Raw genomic sequence first — 20,879 nt, forward strand, 5'->3', positions numbered from 1 at the left:
AACTGGACAGTGTCCCAAGTGAGTTGTGACCAAAGCAGAATAGAATAGTGCTATTACTTCCTTCTATGAGGACACTGTACTTTTGTTAAAGCAGTCTAGAACCACTTTGGCTTTTTTGCCACTTCATTGTGATTGGTTCATGTTTAGCTTGGGTCTACTAGGACTCCAGATCCTTTTTACATGGGTTACCTTATTAATGACCTTTGAGATGTTTTGGTTGAAGAGCAATGTTTAAATGTTCCCTAATAAATAAACCAGGATGCATATGCTTTGAATAATTTCCCACAACTATGTACAGGAGAAGGTTGCAATTGTTCAGTCTGAAGGCTGCACCCAGCGATGCAAAGCAGGAAGGAGCTCCGAAACGGAGCTCCTTCCGGGGTCATGCAAAGGGTGCACTATGCGCCGCAGCGCGGCCTCAATATGTCACAACTGCGCTGCCTCGTTTGGAGGCAGCGCGGTCGTGACGTATTGATGCCGGCGGCCGTGTGGAATGGCCGCCGCCATTTTGTGCGCGCAGAGCATGTACTAGGGTTAGGGGGGTGCGGAAGCTCGTCGAGTACGCTCGTCGCGTACTTATATGTAACCCGCCTATATATCCATATATTAAAACACCCTCAGACTGTAAACCTGAAGGGAAAAACATACTGGCCCATTCATCATCCTGGGGTCTAATGGCTGTTGGGGAAGAGGGAAAGAGAGGAGGGAGTTGCTTATTGCTTTTAGGATTAATTGCAAATCATTCTAATGAAAGGCAGAATAAAACAAACTTGGAAAATGTTTTGATGCATTTTGTTCACTTTTTATTGAAGCAAGGCTTAAAAACAGCACAACTCCCTATCTCCTAGCGAGTAATAACTCCACAGTTCTGCTCTCCATGCATCATCAGCCACTTCATGCTGCTCTTTCATGTCTTGGAGTCAATATTCCCATTTTCCTTTGGTTTCCAATCAGCTTCTACAAAAAATCTTAAGTACTCCACACTGCATTGCTGGAATATCATTTTCACTGGATATCATCATCATCAAACATATCTTCAAAATCTAGCAAGAAGGATAATACATTAACATTACACAGAATACATACAATTATTACATATGTTTTTCATTTGGAATTAAGTAAATTTATTTTCTGAAGTTAAGCAAGAATACAGAACTTGCTTCCCAGTGACAAATGAGACTTGAATCCATTTAACAAAGCTAACAAGAGGCTGCCTCTTGAGTTCAGCTCAATGAACTCCAACCCAATCAATTATTTTGATAATCTAAAACTTTTATTTAAAAATATTTTCTCATCAAAACTTGTTTCATATATTGAGCATCCACACCCTCTTCTCAGTTGGGAAGGGCATTGGCTGATGGACACTATCCATCAGTTCATTTTTTCAGCTCATCCTCTTTACTGTAATACTTTTGATCTTAATGCTGGCCAGAGTTGCTTTTCTAAAAGCTACAAATATGTCACCAAGGATCACACACCATAGCTAGCGATTATTTGTTCAAACACCATCCCCCCAATTCTTCGACACAGGCCAAGGAATACAGAGGAAGCGTGTTACTGGACTGCACTTTGGTGGAGGGCAGATAAAAGCAGCACAAGTCCTTTTAGCAGAGGAAACCACATTCTTCTGTATATGAGAATAAAGGGGCAGGTCTCCTATCATACTAAACTTTGGGGTATGCAGAAGCAATACCAAAAGTAGTGCAACATGAGACTTTACTTGGTCCTCTGCAAGTCTTGGGAAAAAACAAGAATGAATCTGTGGACCACTAGGAATCTATCCTAACCTGACAAAAAATCTGACTAATTCTTTTTAAAAAAATTGTATTAATTAATTTTTATTAATTAAAAATAGAGAAAAACATTTAAAGATATGAAAAGTAACATTACATCACACCGAACAAACAAAACAAGTGACATTTAGAAAACTTCCAACCAAATAATTGAACTTTGCTATTCCAGTCCATACTTTTTTCTCCTTCATTACATAAAATCATAGATATAGTGACCTTATGAAGAAAATTCTCTCTAGCTAAGGCCTGTTACAGACTGCCAAAATAAAGCTGCTTCAGGTCTCTTTGGAGGTATGCTATTTAAATGATGCATGGGTCCTAAGAGTCCGGAGGTCGCTGGCGCCAAAGCCACGCTCCACTCCTAAGCACTGGAGGGCAGCTTTGGTGCAGCTTCCGGAGTCTTAGGATGCATGCGTCATTTAAACAGCATACCTCCAAAGAGACCCCAAGCAGCTTTATTTTGGCAGTCTGTAACAGGCCCAAGAGACTTTTGGTATTTAAACCAACCTTATTTATCAGTCAATTTTGTAAATATTTTATCAAAAGGTGCCAGTCTCCTTTTTCTTTTCTTTTCTTTTAAGAGCGAGTAGCCTTCCTTTTACAGGCCAAAAAAAAAAAAAAAAAAAGCTTTTGCCAGCTCCAAAAAATAAACTCAAACGAACCTCAAAGTAAAGGCATTCAGAAGGAAGACTTCATCTACCCATCTTCGTTACTACAGCCACAATTTAAGTGAGTGTGGGCTTCATGCCTGCCGCTGAAACGGCTACAGCTGCGGGAGGCATTAGTTCTTCGACCTAAATGAAGCAGCTTTACGAGGGGGAGGGAAAACTCCTACAGCCCCCAAAGCCTGCCTCAAGGTCCCCAACGAACCAAATTGGATACCTTCTTATATCAAAGAAAGGTATGGACGGGTTAAAGGCAGCCCCGTTCCACCAAGAACCGCAGCTGTGGAGACGCTATCAGGAACATTCCTAACCTGCGTCCTCCTGCAACACCATCTGTCGTGCTTTGTTTCCAGTGTTTCTTCAGTATTTATGCTCAATAAATATCTTTTCAGGTCGAAGGATATGTCTGTTTCTAAGTATGTCTTCTAATGTTTTATTAATTTCTTTCCAATGGTTATTCGGCAGTTTACACTTCCACCAGAGACGAAAAAAAGGTACCAGATTCTCTTTCGCATTTCCAACACCTATCCTTATTATTTTTATGTATTTTGGCTAATTTATATGGTGTATTGTACCAATGGTACTGCATTTTGTGACCCAACTATTTCCTTGGGAAGTTGATTTGTGGAAACATGCTTCAATCCCTCATGTCCCTGACTGAGGGGCATCAAGTATCACGAATACATATTTCTGCACAGTATTAGTCCCACAAAGCCATGATGAAGTAACACACAGAAGTGACCCCCAAGTGATATATCTATATGGTATATTCATGTACTTAAACCACTTTCTGGCTATCTAATATGGGAATCCCAAAAGTACACAATATCGTACTAGAGCCAAACATTACTGGCCGTAACTGGTAGGCAGTTGTCCCACACAAGCTGAAGATGCACTAGTCTTTCTCTGCACTGTTTTAGACACTGGGCAGCAGCTAAATTAAACATCTCTGGCTTAAAACCCCAAAAGTAAGACTTACTGTTAAAGAAGTCTGCATGCACTGCTTTTTCGTTTGCTGCCAAATCCATCAACAGACCTGTGCTTCCTCCAGCCTGAGAAATAACAACACTTTATGAAGGATATGAAGGACAACACAGACTCTTGGCTCAACTTCTGGACATCCTGTCATCTACAGTCAAGAACACTCCGCGGAAACAACCCAGTTTGAGACGGCTTCAACTGCCCTTGGCTAAGTGCTAGGGAATCCTGGGAAATGTAGTTTCGTGAGACGTTTAGCCTTCTCTGTCAGAGAGCTCTTCTTATTATTATTGATAACAGTGCTGTGGGATTCTGGGAACCTCCTTCACTGTCCAGCTCTAACTTCAGTGCTCTGTTCTATATCTATTCTTTAGGATCTTTTTCTAGCTCTTTTACTATTTTCATTCACTTCAAGGGTTTATCTATCCCACGATTCTTACTTTCCCTCTGGTTTCTGAAGGGGCAGTAGTCCCAACACAAACTACAGTTCCCAGAATTCCACAGCACTGCAGCCATGGCACCTGAGCAGCCCCCCTAAAAAGACATTAATCTCAAGCGTTTCTCCTCCAAAACCCTCCTCTGCCGCCTTCACCTCGTCCAGGTCGACATAAGGCCCAGCGCCTTCGGGGAACATCTCGTCCACCGCCGGCTTCATGATTTCCGCTCTGTTTTCCTACATCCGGACGGAGTTTTAAACCCACTTCCGGTCGCTCTAGTCGCCCAGAGGACTGCAGCGTCTCTATGGCGCCGGCCGCTCTAGGCGCGTGGAGGACTGAAGCATCTCTATGGCGTTCTTTGCTCGAGGGCCTTTGATAGCTACGGCTCGAGGAAGGGCCGTTGATAATGTGCGCATGCGCAATGAAGGGAGCAGTTTCTGCTAGGCTTATAGGTCAGGATGGGTATTAGAATCATAGAATTGGTAGAGACCACAAGGGCCATCCAGTCCAACCCCCTGCCATGCAGGAACCCTCGATCAAAGCTCAAATTAAATATTGTTATTGTTGTTGTATGCCTTCAAGTAATTTCCAATAGCAACCCTAAGGTGACCCTATCATGAGGTTTTCTTGGCAAGTTTCTTCAGAGGGTTTTCCCCCCCACATTGCCTTCCTCTGAGGCTGAGAGACTGTGACTTGCCCAAGGTCACCCAGTGGGTTTCCATGGTTCAGCTGAGAATCGAACCCTGGTCTCCAGAGTTGTCTAATGCTCAAACTATGTTATTGATATGATAAACCCATGATAAACTATGATAAAATATAATTTTTAATATTTATTAAAATTTATTTAAATATATATTATATTTAAAAATTAATTAACATTTATAAAATATAATAAAATATGATAAACCATGCTGGGACGTACGGTGACCTGTCGCAGGGTTTTCTTGGCAAGATTTGTTGAGAAGGGGCTATAGCTATCCTCTGAGGCTGAGAGAATGTGACTTGCCCAAGGCCACCCAGTGGTTTTACAATTCCAAGTCGGAATTCGAACCCAGCTCTCCAGAGTCATAGTCCTCAACACTCAAACCACTACAGCACACAGCCTCACATTATTATATTATTATTATAATACAGGTGAGGAATTATACTGGCCAGGGAGGGATTATTATTGTTTTGTTGTTATTATTTTCATTTTTATGCCACCTTTCTCTCAGATAGGGACCTAAGGCGTCTCACAAGATTTTAAAAGATTTTACAGTAATTTTTTAAAAGCCATATAAAATAACATAAAAATATACAAAAGTAAAAATAAAATAAAATGCAGCTACAGCAAACACACACACCATATAAAAGTTACGTTGACATGATTATATATCAAAAGGGAACCATCTCATTAAAAATAATAATTGTAAGCTGCTCTGATAGCCTTTAGGGCTGAAGGGTGAGGTATAAATACCATAATAATAATAATAATAATAATAATAATAATAATAATAATAGGGTATGTTATATTAGATTACATATTAAAAGGGTATATACTGGAAAGGGTAGAGCCAGCATGGTGCTGTGGTTTGAGTGCTAGACCAGAGTTCAAATCCCCGCCTGGCCATGGAAACCCATTGGGTGATCTGGGGCAAGTCACACTCTCTCAGCCTCAGGGGAAGGCAATGGCAAACCACCTCTCCACAAATCTGACCAAGGAAACAACAACAACAGGGCATTTTGGTGTTCTTAGGGTTTCTTCTCCCACCATGGTTGGAAGTGTATGAGGGATGGGCAGTTCAGTAGCCCAGTCTGTCTCCCCCACTTTTCTTCTCAAGAAAGCTCTCTAACAACTAGAGAAAGCCCATTGAATTCAATCAGGAGTGTGTTTGAACAAGGCATGCCAGTTCAGGATCATCCAAAACCTGAAACTCAGGGACAGTGGCTTGTGATGTCATTAGCCATTACTTATTTATTTTATTTACTTTCTTTATATGCTGCCTTTCTCCCAGAAACAACAAATTAAAAATGTTCACAATTAAAAAAACCAAACAATTAAAACACATTAAAACACCATAAAATCGATTAAAAACATAGAAAAGTTAAAAACAGATAAAACATACACCTAAACGTGTTCAGTACTAGAGAGAGAGTGTTGCGTAGTGGATCTACACTGTAGAAATAATAATAATAATAATAATAATAATAATAATAATAATAATTTTCTTATATCTCTCCTTTTCCCCAATATAGGGACCCAAGGCAGTTTGACACCCCTTTAATTGCCACGGCTCCATCCTACAGAATCCCGGGATTTGTAGTTTTGTGAACCACCAGCACTCTTTGACAGAGAACGCTAAAGAACCAGTAAAATGTATTTTTCGTGTTTGGAAGTTAAGACACATGATGCTTTTCTCAGATCAAGGTAAAATGAGGGGATTATTCCTCCACAAGAATGAAGGAATACTATAGGTCTAAAACATTGCAGAAATAATCCAGGTTGTGTCCGCTTTAAATGCCCTGGCTCAATACTATGGAATTCTGTAGTTTTGTAAGACATTTAGCCTTCTCTTTCAGAGGTCTGGTACCACAACAAACTACAGTTCCCAGGATTCCCTAGCCAGGGCAGTTAAAGTGGTCTCGAACTGAGTTATTTCTGCAGTGTGTTTAGCCTAGCCAGAAGGTGGGTATTAAGCAGAGTAGGAGGGGAGCCCTGGGCCTGCAACAACTGGGAAGGAAGGATGCAAGTACTGTAAATACATGGACTTTTTGGACCATTAAAGTAAGCCTTGCAAGTTGTAGAAAGCTGCTGCTCTCTTTGCTGAACTGGAGATTTGCACACAGGCTTTTTTTACCTGAGCCTCTCCTCCCACAACTGGAGGATCCTTGTCTTCTACCTGAAGATAACCCACAGAAACTGGAGACTTGGGGCTAGGCGTTGAGATCGGTTAACTCTGAAAACTGTCACTGCGTTTGTGATGTATTAGGAAATTAATTCTGTCACAGTTCAGTAGTTGTGAAAAATGGAAACTTGGCCCCAAATCAACTTTTGGCCCTAGGAAAATGATTGCGCTGAAAATGCTGAGAGAAATCTCTGATACATAGGCCATGGAAGCCAGTCAGTATGCAATAAATAGACAGATGCAAACTTTAAATTAATTATCAAAATATTTTTCATGAGAGAACATTGCAACTTCCCAGAATATACATTTCTGGATGTTAAAATAGATTTCTGGACCAAATAGAACAGCTTCAAAGAAAGATGGAGGAGAGAAAACACACTGCAGAAATAATTCAGTTTGAGATTTTTTTAACTGTCCTGGGAAATGTAGTTTATTGTGACACCAGAGCTCTTTGACAGAGAAGGTTAAATGACTCACAAAACTTGAATTCCCAGAACTCCTTAGCATTGAGCCAGGGCAGTTAAAGTGGTCTCAAACAGGGGCCCATTCACACTGAAAAATTACCTGGTGTGGAAACCGGGTTATTTCCAGTGAGGTATTTTTTTAACCACAATCGAATCTATTGATTTGCCACAATTGTGGCATTTTGTCCCAATTTATAGTTCACACTGGCAATGATATTGGCGGAGGGGGGGAAGGAGGAATGGGAAGGAAGATCGGAGGTGTCAGGGAGTGAGGAAGAGGAAGGAGGGAGAGAGGAAGGGCATTGGAGGCGGCGGGATGCGGTGGATGGGATCGATTTTCATGTTCTCATTGGCAGCCCCTCCCCCCAAAAAACGGTTCTTTTTAAAAATCCATTTCTAAAAAAAACCAGGTTAAGGGGGATTTCTACCGCGCCCCGCAATCCGGGTCAGAATACCCTGGTGCAAATGTGAACAACCTCTTAATTCGCTTCAGGAAAACCCAACTGAAGTGTAAACAACCCCTTCATTCAGGTCAGGAAAACCTGGCTGAAGTGAGAACAACCCTTATTTAAACCGGTTTGGAACCCAGAATAAAATGCAGTGTGAATGGGGCCCTGGATTATTTCTGTAGTATGTTTTGGACCTGAGTTAAAATTCATTTGGAGCTTTCAGACTCTTATGAGAGGCTTGAACCGTAATAATAAATTCTCATCCCATGACTTGGGTTACTTGTGTTACCTAATGCCTGGATGTTTGTGTCCATAGCCAAACCTTTCTGAATGGTCCATGCTAATAATATAATTATCACTGTCAATAGTTTGTCTCTGGCCCACTAGAAGCACATGCTCAAAGAAGGGTGCTCAATCTACATGTTTAGGATTGTCAAGAGCTCACCAATCCTCCCTTAACTCTATTGAGGAATGTTAAGATATCCCACCTGAATAACCAGTTTCAAAGCATTGGCGTTGTTCCATACTATTTCAGCTGTCCATGGTTATTCAGTGGTGATGACAGAAATATATTTTGTATGCACTGTATGGCAAAGAATACAACAATGATGTCAACTCAAGATCTTTCTGGATATGAGCTGTTCTTGTCTGTCAAGCTAAATTTGGAATATGGTAATTCTTTTTTTTTCTTAGCACATGTGCACAATGAAAGGGATTACCAGAGCCAATTCTGCAAAGAGAATTCACATTTTTGCCTGTGGCAGAACTACTTACTTTCATTTATGGACGGATCTAAACTGTAGAAATAATATAGCAATAGCAAGTACATTTCTATACCACTTATCAATGCACTGAAGCACTCCCTAAGCGGTTTACGAAAGTGTAAGCTAATTGCCCCCAACAATCTGGGTACTCATTTTAGCAACCTCTTCGGAAGGATGTAAGCCTGAGCCAAGCTTGAGCCCTTTTTCTGGTATTGAACTCGCAACCTTATGGTTTGTGAGTGAATGGCTGCAGCTCCATCCTATGAAATCCTGGGATTTGTAGTTTTACAAGATCTTTAGCCTTCTCTGCTAAGCAGTGCTGATGCTTCACAAAACTACAAATCCCAGGGCTCTGTAGGATGGAGCAAGACAGTTAAAGTGGTGCCAAACTACATTATTTCTACATTGTGAATGCACCATATGCTGTTTTGTTTTTTAAATTACATGCTGAGAAACTTATACTGTATATCTTGGTCATGATTTCTCCAACCATCTGTGGAACTAGTTCACTGAATAGCAGGCGGAAAGACACTATGAATGCAAAACGATTGCTCAGTCTGTACCTTCCACCCCCAGTGTATTTACTTATAGGTTCATTTAAACTTCACCTAAATAGTTTAGGGGAAAAAACACAAACAAATTGTTATTTTAATATTTATTTTTCGAAATATAAATGCATCTGATTTCTAAAATTGCAACAGCTTTAGAATCAAATAAATTTTATGCATTTTGCAAATAGGTATATATTGTCTACTAGAGAAGAATTTACTCTAGCATCATTTGCATTTTTAAAACAGGGTTACATATTTGATTTAAAAAGAAGCATTGGAACAGCACAGTTAGGCTAGCAATTCTGATTGTTGGCAATGATCAAATGAGGGGTTGTCAAGCAAGCTAGTGGTCATGATATGGGGCATCATATCCAAGAATATTTCCAAGAGGATGATGAGCAAAGAAGGTCCTGGCCATCTCATTGATTCTGTTGTATGCACCCAGGGTCCGGAAGTACTCCACATAGGCCCAGAAATCGTTGCTAGTGAAAGGCCAGTAAGGTATGCCTGGAGATTGTCTGTAGGGGTCTAAAATAAAAGGTTGCTTTTATGACTAATATGTTTTTCAATAGACACAACGTCAAAAAAGTTTTGAGAAAAAGTTGTTTGTAAACAGATAACTTTTGTTTGGTACCTTTTAGCACAGGGATGGGGAATATGTGGCCTTGAGAAGTTGCTGGGCTAACCCCCCATCATCTTAAGTTAGTTCAAAATGCGGCAGCCAGGCTGGTCGCTGGAACATCCAGGGCAGACCATATAACCCCGGTACTAAAATCTCTTCACTGGCTGCCCATTAGCTTCTGGGCTCAATACAAAGTGTCGGTTATTACCTATAAAGCCCTACATGGCTTGGGCCCGAGCTACTTGAAGGAGCGCCTTCTCCCACACAATCCGCCCCGCACTCTCAGAACATCAGGGAAATTTTTATTAGAATGTCCGAGAGTGAGGTTGTTAACAACTCACAAAAGGTCATACACATCGATATACTCTCTGGAATAATCTTCCTGATGAAATCCAAGCTTGCTCCACTTTGGATGCCTTTAAAAAGGCTCTGAAGACACGTTTATTCCGACTAGCATACCCATCTGACTCTCTGTAGTCGCTGTTCTTGATAGATTTGCACATTATTGACTGATAGATTTATGCCGTGTGTTTTATGTATATTGAGATATGTAGATTTTATATTTTTAACCTGTATGTAACTATATTCTTGTTGTACACCACTTTGATCATTGGAAAAGCGGTATATACATAAAGTATTATTATTATTATTATTATTATTATTATTATTATTATTATCCCCTACTTTTCTGGCCAGGGCTGATGGGAGCTGTAGTTCAACAACATCTGAAGGACCACACATTTGTCACCCTTTGCTTTAGCATAATGATCCTAAAATGTCATGCCATTGCTTGCATGTTTCTCTGCGATGTGAATGCCATGAAAGGAGAAACCCTTAAAATAAACAAAGTTTGGCTAATAGTCCTGAAAAACACAAAAATCAAGATCCAGCAAGTGTAAATGAAAGCCCCCCAGGGTCAGGGGTTTTTCCCAGCAGACAATGGATCACTAATTAAATAGACACCCTGAGGCCTTGCAATTCAACAACAGACCCGTACACAGATTAATATGTACATCACTTCCGCTCCACCAATGGTCACACAGTATATATACCCCACTCACTTCCATGCCAGGATTCTCTGAAGATGACAGCCACAGATGCTGGCAAAATGTCAGGAATAAACTCTCCCAGAACACAGCCACATAGCTTGAAAAATCCACAAAAAACATGATAATCTATCAAGCCAAAAAGTTTCAAAAATGTGCTTTTAGCTTTTTAAAATTAAAAGTCACAATTTAAAAATCACAGTTGGGCTAGTTGCCTGGCTTAAAATGTAACAGATGTCTACAGAACAGTGAATTCAATCCTAAATATACTATGGAGTACATCCCATTTAAATGAAGGAGATTATTTAGGATTTAGCTGCATATTGCTTTCTCCCACACTGGATCACTACCCAGGTTTAAGAATGGTGGTATAGTTTGGAAATGCAAGGGAGGGGGGCAGTTTGGAATCATAAACATTTGAAATCATTATGTGGTACAAAATTATTTCCTGGGAAAATAAATTGTGCCACATTAAACTCAAATTCCAGCTTTGGGGCAGGCCAGGGGGAATCAATAGCCACCTGTCTGGTACTACAAATGGTTTCACACAGTCCCAGTGCTGAATGTACGGGTGCCACACTGTTTTATACAGGCAACTCCTGATTCAGGAAGAGCACAAATCATCCAAAATATTGCCAGATAGGTGCCACAACTGTACACTGTGTCTCACAATCCACATTAAAACCCATTCCTTAAAAAGAAAAGCTATTCCTTTGGATGTGTAATTTTGTGAACTCCAATGCAACTTAATGTTAATCCCTGTTCCCACAACATCTGAAACTGACACGTTTTGTGCAGGTTCTAATATGTTGTTTGAAATTAGTAGAAATCTCATTCATAACATTTGAATAATTTTCACTTTTTCCATTATTAGAGATCTGGACAGAGGGGATGTGGGGGAGGAGAACGCTTAAAACCAACAAAAACCTCTTTACCTTCTTCATCGTGGATTGGCCTGGCATCTGGAAAGAAGCAAGAGATTCATCACCTAATGAGGATAAAAAATTCTGTCCCATTTACAAAGAGCTGCTCTGTTATCATACAACTACAATTTTCTCGCCCTTTCCTCTTACATATTATATATCTCTATAATTTCTACTAATGAAAAAAATTAATCATACTAAAATGTGTGTAATATCTAGAATGCAGACAGGCAATCTAATCAGAGAAAATACATTTATTTAATGCAATATGTACCTGTTAGTGTGTAAAGCAGCATGCAGAAACAAATGATCTCCACAGAGAACAACTTCATCTTTCCTGAAAGAAATTATATTTGTTTCTGAAGAATTTTCTGTATGAATGAAAAATAAGAGAATCTAGCAAGAAAAGTGCAAGCTACACATTTTACTTCTATATAAAATATACTTGTTTAGCTTTTAATTAGTACACTCCCATTACATTATTAATTGTAAAACAATGATTTTTTTTAAAAAACTGCTGCTCTTTTATTACTTTCTTTTTTGTTCCTTCCCCCCCATAAAATTTGCCTTAATTTTTGCACGAAGACTGATACCAAATAAACACTTACTATTGGAGGTTGGTTTTTAGCTTCACTTCAGAAACTGTGTTTTCCCCTTTCTTTTAAATCAGCACAGGTCTGTAGTTCTGAGCCAGCATCAAGTTCCTGAATGAGCTGCAAAATAGCTGTACTGTTAAAATGAACTGGAGGAGAGTTTTGAAAGGGAAGGAATGTCACTTACTTAGCACATCAATCTAGCTTTTTCATCCTATTTTTTCAATGTTTACAAGTGATCTTAGGACAGCTCACGGAAACAACAAATATGTGGTATGAGATGCAATGATTACTGCTGCACTAGTGATTTTTTTTAAAAAAATAATCATTTACTACTTGCATTTTTAATTAATTACTCAATTAATATCCCATCTTCCCAGCTCCAGGACTCCCAGGTGGCTTAAAAGTGAAAACAGATATGGCTAAAACTACACATCATTAAAAAACTAAAGTACAATTTAAACTATCAATAGAATTAAAAGGAAATAAAAAGAATGCCAATTGAAAGAGAAAAACAACAGCTACAGACAATGTGTCTATGGTCTATGTGGCCATGTTCTAGAAGAGTTTCTTCCTGATGTTTCGCCAGCATCTGTGGCTGGCATCTTCAGAGAATGCTAACCTCGAAGAGAGTGGGCATATATATACTGTGTTACCCTGGGAAAGGAGGAGTGATTTGCATGTATATTGTTTTGTTGCTAATGGCAGGCCTCAGGGTGGGAGGATATGCAAAGGAGGATTAGTGTCTGCTTGATTAGTGCTCATTGTCTGCTGGGAAGCCCCTGGGAGATTTCTCATTTGCATTTGTTGAGTCTTCAGCTTGCTGTTTTTCAGGACTGGAAGCCAAATCTGCTTCCCAGCAGACAATGAGCACTAATCAAGCAGACATTAATTCATTCATCCTATATCTGTGCATTTCATTTTTCCGCTTTAAGTGCAGTACCTTATATTTCTCTGTGTTGAAATTCATTTTGTTAGCTTTGGCCCAGGTTTCTGGTCTATTGAAGTCGTTTTGAATTTTGATCCTTTTCTCTGGGGTATTAGCTATTCCTCCTAATTTGTTGTCACCTGCAAATTTGATAACTATGTCCCCAATTCTGTCATCCAAGTCATTGATAAAGATGTTGAATAGCACAGGACAGACCCTTGTGGGACTCTGCTGGTCACTTCTCTCCAGGATGAAAAGGAGGCACTGTTGAGCACCCTTTGTGTTCGAGAACTGTATGCTCTCTGTAGATGTGCCCTAGTTAAATAATCTGACTGTGGTTCCTTGGAACAGATGAAGTAAAACACATTAAAGTACTCCAAACAGGAAGTATCTAAGACATATGTGCCACAATGGCATGGAATCCAGAAATGTGACGGAAAATGTAAACACACCCCTTTAATATCTTGTAACATATGACAGCAAGTTTGGAAATACTGGCACTAATAAATTATATGTGTAAGACACTACTAAAGAAAGAAAATTGAGGAAAAATAAACTCAGGCTGAATCCGGACAAAAAGGAGGTACTTACAGTAGGCGCCCCTAAACCAGGTATAGGGTTGCAACCTCCAGTCCTAGATGGGGTCACGCTCTCCACAAAGGACTGTGTTTGCAGTCTGGGGGTGCTCCTGGATCCATCGCTTCACATGAGATATCAGGTGAATGCGACAATCAGGAACGCCTGTTATCAGCTTCGGCTTATATGCCAGCTGCGCCCTTTCCTGGAAGTAAAGGGCCTAGAAACTGTTGTACATTCACTGGTAACTTCACGACTTGATTTCTACATGGGGCTACCCTTGTGCCTTATCCAGAAACTTCAACTAGTGCAAAATATGGCAGCCAGGCTGGTCGCCGGAAAATCTAGGAGTGACCAAATAACACCCGTTCTAAAATCTCTTCACTGGCTGCCTATTAGTTTCCAGGCACAGTACAAGGTGCTGGTTATAACCTTTAAAGCCCTACATGGCTTGGGTCCAACCTATCTGAGGGATCGCCTGCTCCCATATAATCTGCACCGCACTTTCAGGTCCTCTGGGAGGAATGTATTGCAGCCTTTAAAAACCAGACTAACTGCTACCTCCCAGAGGGCCTTCTCTGCAATTGCTCCCAGACTATGGAACGATCTGCCAGACAAGATCCGTCAAATTGCCAGCTTAGACAGCTTTAAAAAAGCTGTCAAGATGGATCTCTTCTGGCAGGCCTTTCCTGAATAAAAGTGCCCGGCCACAGAATGACTGCCCCTCACATCATGTATCAGCCCACCGCTCTGTCCTCGTCATACTGTATATATTTTCTTTCTTTTTTTTTATTCTGTTTTAATAGATATTTTAATTGTAACATGTTTACTCCTGTTTTAAGGGGGGAATTTGGGATATAATGTTGTAAATGTGGATTTTAATATGTTGTGAGCTGCTTTGATTGTCCAATTACAGAAAAGCGGGATACAAATAAAAGTATTATTATTATTATTATTATTATTATTTATGTAAATTGAGGAAAGAAAATCTAGCTATTAAGTTTTGATAAATCCAAATCTCAAGTCACTTTAAACCTAGCACAAAAATTTAAATCAGTCTTTTTCTGCTGAAGAACATTAAGTTGTTAAGTCCAGAATCCCATCTGAAATTATCATGGTATCATATTTCTGTTTTAGGAGCAAGAAGGTAAGGTCATGAATCACTATAAATTCTAGAACTATGGTTAAACAGGGTTATGGATTGGGTTGTCCAACAGTCCAATTTACTATCCACAAGAACAGATCTTTTCAGCCAGAAGGCATTAAGAAAACCTGGTAGCACTGACTACTTTTGAGCTATGTGGCTATAACTTTAGTTAATTTCTCAGCACTGTTTCAAGAGTGGAGAAACAGCTGGAGCGTGCTGTTCTTTCTGCACTCTTGAAGCAGCTAAGGGCTCTTCCTGTGGATTTTCAGTCTTGAGCAAGAAAAACTACAAGGGAAATGGATGGGACTTTGAAGTTTCTACAAAGATCACTCATTGCTAGAAACTTTTCAGTACCCTTTACAAAGACACAGCTGAAACATGCAGAGGACTTGATGTTCTGTGAATATGGAAAGAGATCTGTCATAAAAATAGTGGCACAGCTAGGAAAGCATGACCTGCATTCTTCCTGTTTCAAGGGCAGCTTCTTCACTGGAAGAGAAAAGTGTGCCTTCAAGACCCAACACTATTCCTGTATCCTCAAGATCAAGCCACCATGCAAAGGAAGAAAAGCCAGAAAGAATCCAGGTAGCAGCAGCGTACTAAGCTCAAAACTAGCTAAGCATGCTGCTGTTATTGGGGTTCGTTTTGGCTTTTCTTCCTGTACATAATGGCCAGATCTTGAAGAAAAACTTACTAGTTATTCATGAAATCATTATTTGACTAAATTCATAGTTTCATAAATTAAAACATGGTTGTAGGAAGTGTGTTCTGCAGGCGGGATACAGCCCGGTGCCCTGTCAAGTACAGCATGATTCCCAAGTACAGAAAACCAGACTAAATAGTATAAACCTATTAAGAAACTATAGGTCCAGTCTGACATCTTTCATTATCAGAACTGACCAGCAAATGTTACAACCACATAATCAAACTGCACACAGTTCAATCTTATTTGTTAAAATTAATAAACACATTTCTCCTGCTTTTCCCCACACCACTTCTTTTCTTTGTTACAACCAGATGCTCTCTCTGAAATGATCTTGGGCAAGCTCATCTCCTTATATCAGCACCGGGACTGAGTTCACAGTTCTAAAGTACAATTCTAAAGCATTACTAAAACATACGATCACCACTACACATCCCATTAGTACATTATGGCAGGATAAGAGCATAGGCAGCTTCTGACATGGCCTTTTTGTGTTCTCTGATGCCTCAACTTTTGAGGAAAGAAAAAACACACTGAAAATTGCCACCAGAACTCAGTGCCAAACTGCTGAATTGACTATAAGTAATGGCAAAAGACATAAAATGTATTGCAGTCAGTGGGACAGTCAGCATGATACACAATATCAAATTCAGTGGACAATGTGAAGTCGAAGGCTTTCATGGCCAGCATCCATAGTTTTTTGTGGGTTTTTGGGGTAAGTGGCCATTTTCTAGAAGATTTTATTCCTGACATTTCGCCAGCATCTGTGGCTGGCATCTGCCTCAGCATGCTGGTTCTGTAGTTAAAGGCTAGCAAACTTTAATTATAATCCATCATGGTGCAGTGGTTAGTGTACTAGACTACAACTCAATGCCAGGGTTCAAATTCCCATCCAGCCATGGAATCCCACAAGATGACCTTGGGCAAGTCACACTCTCTCATCTCCAGAGGAAGGCAAAGGCAAACCTCCTGTGTACAAATCTGGCCCACAAAACCCTATGATTGGATTTTCTTAGAGTCACCATAAGTTGTAAGTGACTTGAAGGCACACAGCAAGAACAAGAACAACAAAAACAAACTTTAATTATGGCTATATGAATGGAATTATTCTTATTTCAAATTTTTTTTATTAGCAATTTACATAGACTGATGATTCATTACACCCACATTGGGATAGTGAATCCATACTGGGCTTTAATATGAAAGGAACTGTCTAAAGTTCTGAAACTGATCCTTGAGATGTAACTGTAGCATTTCTGGGCCCTGGTGCATGGTCCCTCGTGCTGTTACTGAAAGTGTGGGTGAAAAAAATAGCAAAACTGCAGAGGACAATTTCTATGTTTCTATCAATGCATATCTATGTTGCCAGAGTTCCCAGAGAACTCATCTGGTAGTAGTCACTGTGTTCCAGGTCAAAGGCATGGAGTGAAAAGAAATACAGTTGCTCCCAATAGTTTTTTCATATTTTACTGAGAATATACTCATCAAAAAGCTTGCACCTCCCCTATTGATTGATCCTTGAGGCTTTTTACAGAGCCTATCTTCTATTGCATGGATGTGGAGCTGAATACTTCAATTGAATCTTGAATTAAAAATAAAATAAAATAAAGCATATTGCTACTAAAGAATCCCACTGGAAGATGTAGTACCACAGCCAACAGAACTAGCCTCCTTTAACCTCTATGTATATTAAAACATTCTCAAGTACCACATAGCTACCCAAGTGTTTCACAGACCAGGTGCTCATTCTCTTTTTGCTCAGTTGGCAGAAAATGTATATTTCAATCATTCCTGATTCCCAGTTTTTCACTTGAAATGTAAAGTGTCCCTCTTTCTGTGCTCTTTGTCAGTGGTTGCTGACCCAGTTTTATGCACTCAACTCCACATGCAGCCTAAACTAATTTCCCTGTTGCTATTCAAACAATGTACCCAGCTTGACAGAAAACATCTGGAGCTATGACACATGCTAGCACACACTGGAAATGAATTAGTTTTCTGATCTTTCATTCTAATTAACCAGAATACCCTGGGATGAATTCCCAGCACTCTAGGACATAGGAGCTAGTCAGGTGCCAAGGTTTATAACTTCATCTGATATTCAACTATTTATCATCTGGGGAAAGATTTCACTTTCTCCCACCTACCCCCAAACATCATCAAAACCAAGGCAAACATGCTTTTAAATAATGTATTTTTAAGGACACTAGTGGAATTAAAACCACATCTTCTGAAACCTTCCCCCCTTCAGACATCATAGAGTTTACAGCACTTTGAATCAGAGATTTTTCAGTTTAGTCAATGTCCAGATTGTCAGGCGGAATCATTAAACTGTGGTTAAGCAGCTCACAAATATTGGGTTGCAACTGCTAGTGTCCCAATAGTAATTGACAAAAACAAGAAATGGATAGCAGCTTTCACCTGTCGTTTCACTATGTTGACCCTAAATGTGAGACGAGTCTCTTAATGTAAACATAGAAACTGAGTGATTTTTAAAAAAGGGGCTAAATGCCTTAACAGCTATAAGCAGAAGTATCAGTCTGTATGCTGGCTTTTGTTGTTGCGTTGAAGTGGAATACCTTTTTGCTACCCCTTTTGAAACTGGCCAACCTGTGGGAGGGCAATTAGCAAATTTTGGGGGTGTGGGCAAAATGAAAAACTGTTTGGGGAGAACAAAAGCTGAATGCTTAGTTGCCTTTTATGTACCACAGCAAGTGATGGTGGCTTCCATTTTCCATTTTTCCTTTCTGTGGTGGGGATTATTATTCTACAGCCAGGCAAAGAAGGATCTACTACTGTGATGGAGGTAACCACTGACCACCTAGCTTTCAGCCCCCATTTACTGGATGTCATCCCTCAGGGGTTGGGAACCTGAAGCCCTGGGTTCAAATCCAGCCTTGCTGGCATCCCATTCAGGTCCTCTAGTGTTCCTCCATGGCCACACCAATTTCCTAAAGATAGTTTCAAAGATGGTGGCTTCCTAGAATCTGTACAGCTTTTGCCCCTGTTCTAAAAACCCAAAATGCCTCTCTTAACACACAGAAATAATCCTGATTGAGACCACGTTAACTATCCTGGCTCAATGCTACGGAATTCTGGGAACTGTAATTCTGTGAGAAATTTAGCTTTCTCTGTCAGAGAGCTCTGGTGCCACAATAAACTACAATTTCTAGCATTAAGCCAGGACAGTTAAAGCTGTCTCAAACTGGATTATTTCTGCAGTGTGTTTTGGACGTAAACCTTAATTATTGGCAGTGAGTCCTCCAAGGTGAAATATGCTGGCATGTTTGGTCCCATGCATATGCTTTTGGCTCAGCCAACCACTGGAATGTGCTCTCCCTCTGACAAGATCTCTGAAATTGAATCTGGCAATTGAAATCATGTGTTATCAGGTCCAAACTCCTGCTCAGTCCAGGATCTGAAGCTAGATTTTAGGCTGCACCAATAGAAGTATAGTGTCTAGATCAAGGGAAGTAATAGTGCCACTATATTCTGCTCTGGTCAGGCCCCACCTGGAATATTGTGTCCAGTTCTGGGTGCCACAATTCAAAAAGGAAATTGAGAAACTGGAGCGTGTCAAAGGAGGGCAACTAAAATGGTGAAGGGTCTGGAAACCATGCCCTATAAGGAACGCCTTAGGGAGCTGGGTATGTTTAGCCTGGAGAAAATAAGGTTAAGAGGTGATATGATAGCCCTGTTTAAATATTTGAAGGGATGTCATATTGAGGAGGGAGCAAGCTTGTTTTCTGCTGCTCCAGAGACTAGGACCCGGAGCAATGGATGCAAGCTGCAGGAAAAGAGATTCTACCTCAACATTAGGAGAAACTTCCTGACAGTAAGGGCTGTTTGACAGTGGAACACATTCCCTCGGAGTGTAGTGGAGTCTCCCTCCTTGGAGGTCTTCAAACGGAGGCTGGATGGCCATCTGTTGGGGATTTTTTTTATTTAGGTATTTATATCCCGCCCTTCAGCCCTAATGGCTCTCAGGGTGGCTTACAATTATTGTTTTTAATCAGACAGTTCCCTGCCCTCAGGCTTACAATCTAAAAGACATGAAACAAAAGGAGAAGGGAATGGTAGAGGGAAAGGGGATGAGGTCCAGTGGTTCTTCTCTCCCTCTGAGACCTGGACCAAGGCAGATGGATTGGAGGGAGGGCTCTTCCTTCTTTTAGGCTAGCCCTGATGGAGCTGGACCTGCCTGGTGAACTCCCTCTCAGGCTGGTGGATAGCAGTTATGGGGGGCGGAGTCTCCTTCCTTCAGGCTAGCTTTGATCTGGATTTCCTGCATGGCAGGGGGTTGGACTGGATGGCCCTTGTGGTCTCTTCCAGCTCTATGATTCTATGATTCTAGAGCATCTAGCTGTTTTTGACTGTCAGACTCATTTTGAAGATGTTCGGAGGAGACCCACCACCTCTTTAAGCAATTGGTTCCATTGCCAAACCACTATCAAAAAGATCATTCTAAAGTTTAATCAAAATCTACTCTCCTGTAATTTAAAACTATTAGACCTGATCCTATCCTCTGGGGCAACAGAAAACAGGCTTTACCCTTTCTCTCTGGAACAGCGAGGTATTTAAAGAATACAGTCATGCTACTCTTTAGTTTTCTCTGAATATGCAGCCTCTCACAATTTCAGTAGAGCCAGATTCACAGTTCCCTCCTCTTCCAATGTATTGAAGCAACCTAGGCAACAGCCATAAGTAGGATCAGAATTAGGATGTCAAAAAGTATCCAGTATATGCACTTGAACAAGTGCATCATAGCTGTAGCAATAATTTTCTGCCTTATGCTAGATTGTTTCAGTCTTTACTTCTTCAGTCTTTCATTGACTTAGAACTTCTAAGAAGAGCCCTCCTCCAACCACCATCTTGAGGGGGAGAGAGGCCTGGCCTGGAAGAAAAAGAGCCCTCCTCCAACCACCGTCTTGAGGGGGAGAGAGGCCTTGCAATTTTTTGTATTGTATTGCAATTTTACTGTACACCGCTATGATCATTGCGGAATAGCGGTCTATAAATAATAATAATAATAATAATAATTATTATTATTATTTGAGAACACCTCCAAATTAGGCCCAGGATGAGGTTGTTGTGTAGACTGGAGGGCACAGAGCTGACCAGTCTAGTTTTACCCCATACAAAGGAGATTTATGAAGCTAAGTCTTGTCTATTTATTCCAACTTCCTGATCAATGCAGGAAATTAATACTACTACTACTACTACTACTACTAATAATAATAATAATAATTTGTTTATTTATAAACCACTTTTCCCAGGATCAAAGCGGTGTACAGTTCAGAGCTGGAGCATCCCCAGCAAGTGGTTTAGGAAAGGAGAGCCCACTGTCTCTCTAGTGAATTA

The 20,879-nt window shown here is 40.3% G+C and overlaps 2 protein-coding genes across 3 annotated transcripts; both read right to left on the reverse strand.

Annotated features, from left to right (window-relative positions):
- Positions 1 to 780: 780 nt before the first annotated feature.
- On the reverse strand, positions 781 to 4,136 carry LOC149318245 (COP9 signalosome complex subunit 9-like). The gene is made up of 3 exons (XM_089507763.1): positions 4,029 to 4,136; positions 3,438 to 3,510; positions 781 to 1,043 (listed from the first exon to the last, which is right to left on the reverse strand). The coding sequence occupies exons 1-3, from the start codon at positions 4,089 to 4,091 to the stop codon at positions 1,006 to 1,008; spliced, it is 174 nt and encodes a 57-aa protein (XP_089363889.1). The 5' UTR covers positions 4,092 to 4,136; the 3' UTR covers positions 781 to 1,005.
- A 5,043-nt stretch (positions 4,137 to 9,179) lies between these two features.
- LOC149318246 (otospiralin-like) lies at positions 9,180 to 12,851 on the reverse strand. Of its 2 annotated transcripts, none has more exons than XM_089507765.1 (5): positions 12,700 to 12,851; positions 12,186 to 12,290; positions 11,852 to 11,914; positions 11,590 to 11,616; positions 9,180 to 9,514 (listed from the first exon to the last, which is right to left on the reverse strand). In XM_089507765.1, the coding sequence occupies exons 3-5, from the start codon at positions 11,907 to 11,909 to the stop codon at positions 9,330 to 9,332; spliced, it is 270 nt and encodes an 89-aa protein (XP_089363891.1). In that variant the 5' UTR covers positions 11,910 to 11,914; positions 12,186 to 12,290; positions 12,700 to 12,851; the 3' UTR covers positions 9,180 to 9,329. The 2 variants fall into 2 exon arrangements, with proteins under 2 accessions (XP_089363891.1, XP_089363890.1); XM_089507764.1 differs by having other exon boundaries at positions 11,852 to 11,948; positions 12,700 to 12,849.
- Between the last annotated feature and the right edge of the window lie 8,028 nt (positions 12,852 to 20,879).

The sequence above is a fragment of the Sceloporus occidentalis genome, unplaced genomic scaffold, assembly GCF_023333645.1.
Source record: "Sceloporus occidentalis isolate IW3139 unplaced genomic scaffold, rSceOcc1.0.p SCAF_2, whole genome shotgun sequence".
NCBI lineage: Eukaryota > Metazoa > Chordata > Lepidosauria > Squamata > Phrynosomatidae > Sceloporus > Sceloporus occidentalis.

What these genes read in the sequence shown, in the direction of transcription:
- LOC149318246 (XM_089507765.1), bottom strand. Translation starts at nt 11,909, where the DNA reads ATGAAGTTGTTCTCTGTGGAGATCATTTGTTTCTGCATGCTGCTTTAC. An exon ending in GCTGCTTTACACACTAACAG is followed by an intron (nt 11,617 to 11,851) that starts GTACATATTGCA and finishes GCTTCTTTCCAG; the next exon opens with ATGCCAGGCCAATCCACGAT. An exon ending in GCCAATCCACGATGAAGAAG is followed by an intron (nt 9,515 to 11,589) that starts GTAAAGAGGTTT and finishes CTTTTATTTTAG; the next exon opens with ACCCCTACAGACAATCTCCA.
- LOC149318245 (XM_089507763.1), bottom strand. Translation starts at nt 4,091, where the DNA reads ATGAAGCCGGCGGTGGACGAGATGTTCCCCGAAGGCGCTGGGCCTTAT. An exon ending in CTTATGTCGACCTGGACGAG is followed by an intron (nt 3,511 to 4,028) that starts GTGAAGGCGGCA and finishes GTTATTTCTCAG; the next exon opens with GCTGGAGGAAGCACAGGTCT. An exon ending in GCATGCAGACTTCTTTAACA is followed by an intron (nt 1,044 to 3,437) that starts GTAAGTCTTACT and finishes CCTTCTTGCTAG; the next exon opens with ATTTTGAAGATATGTTTGAT.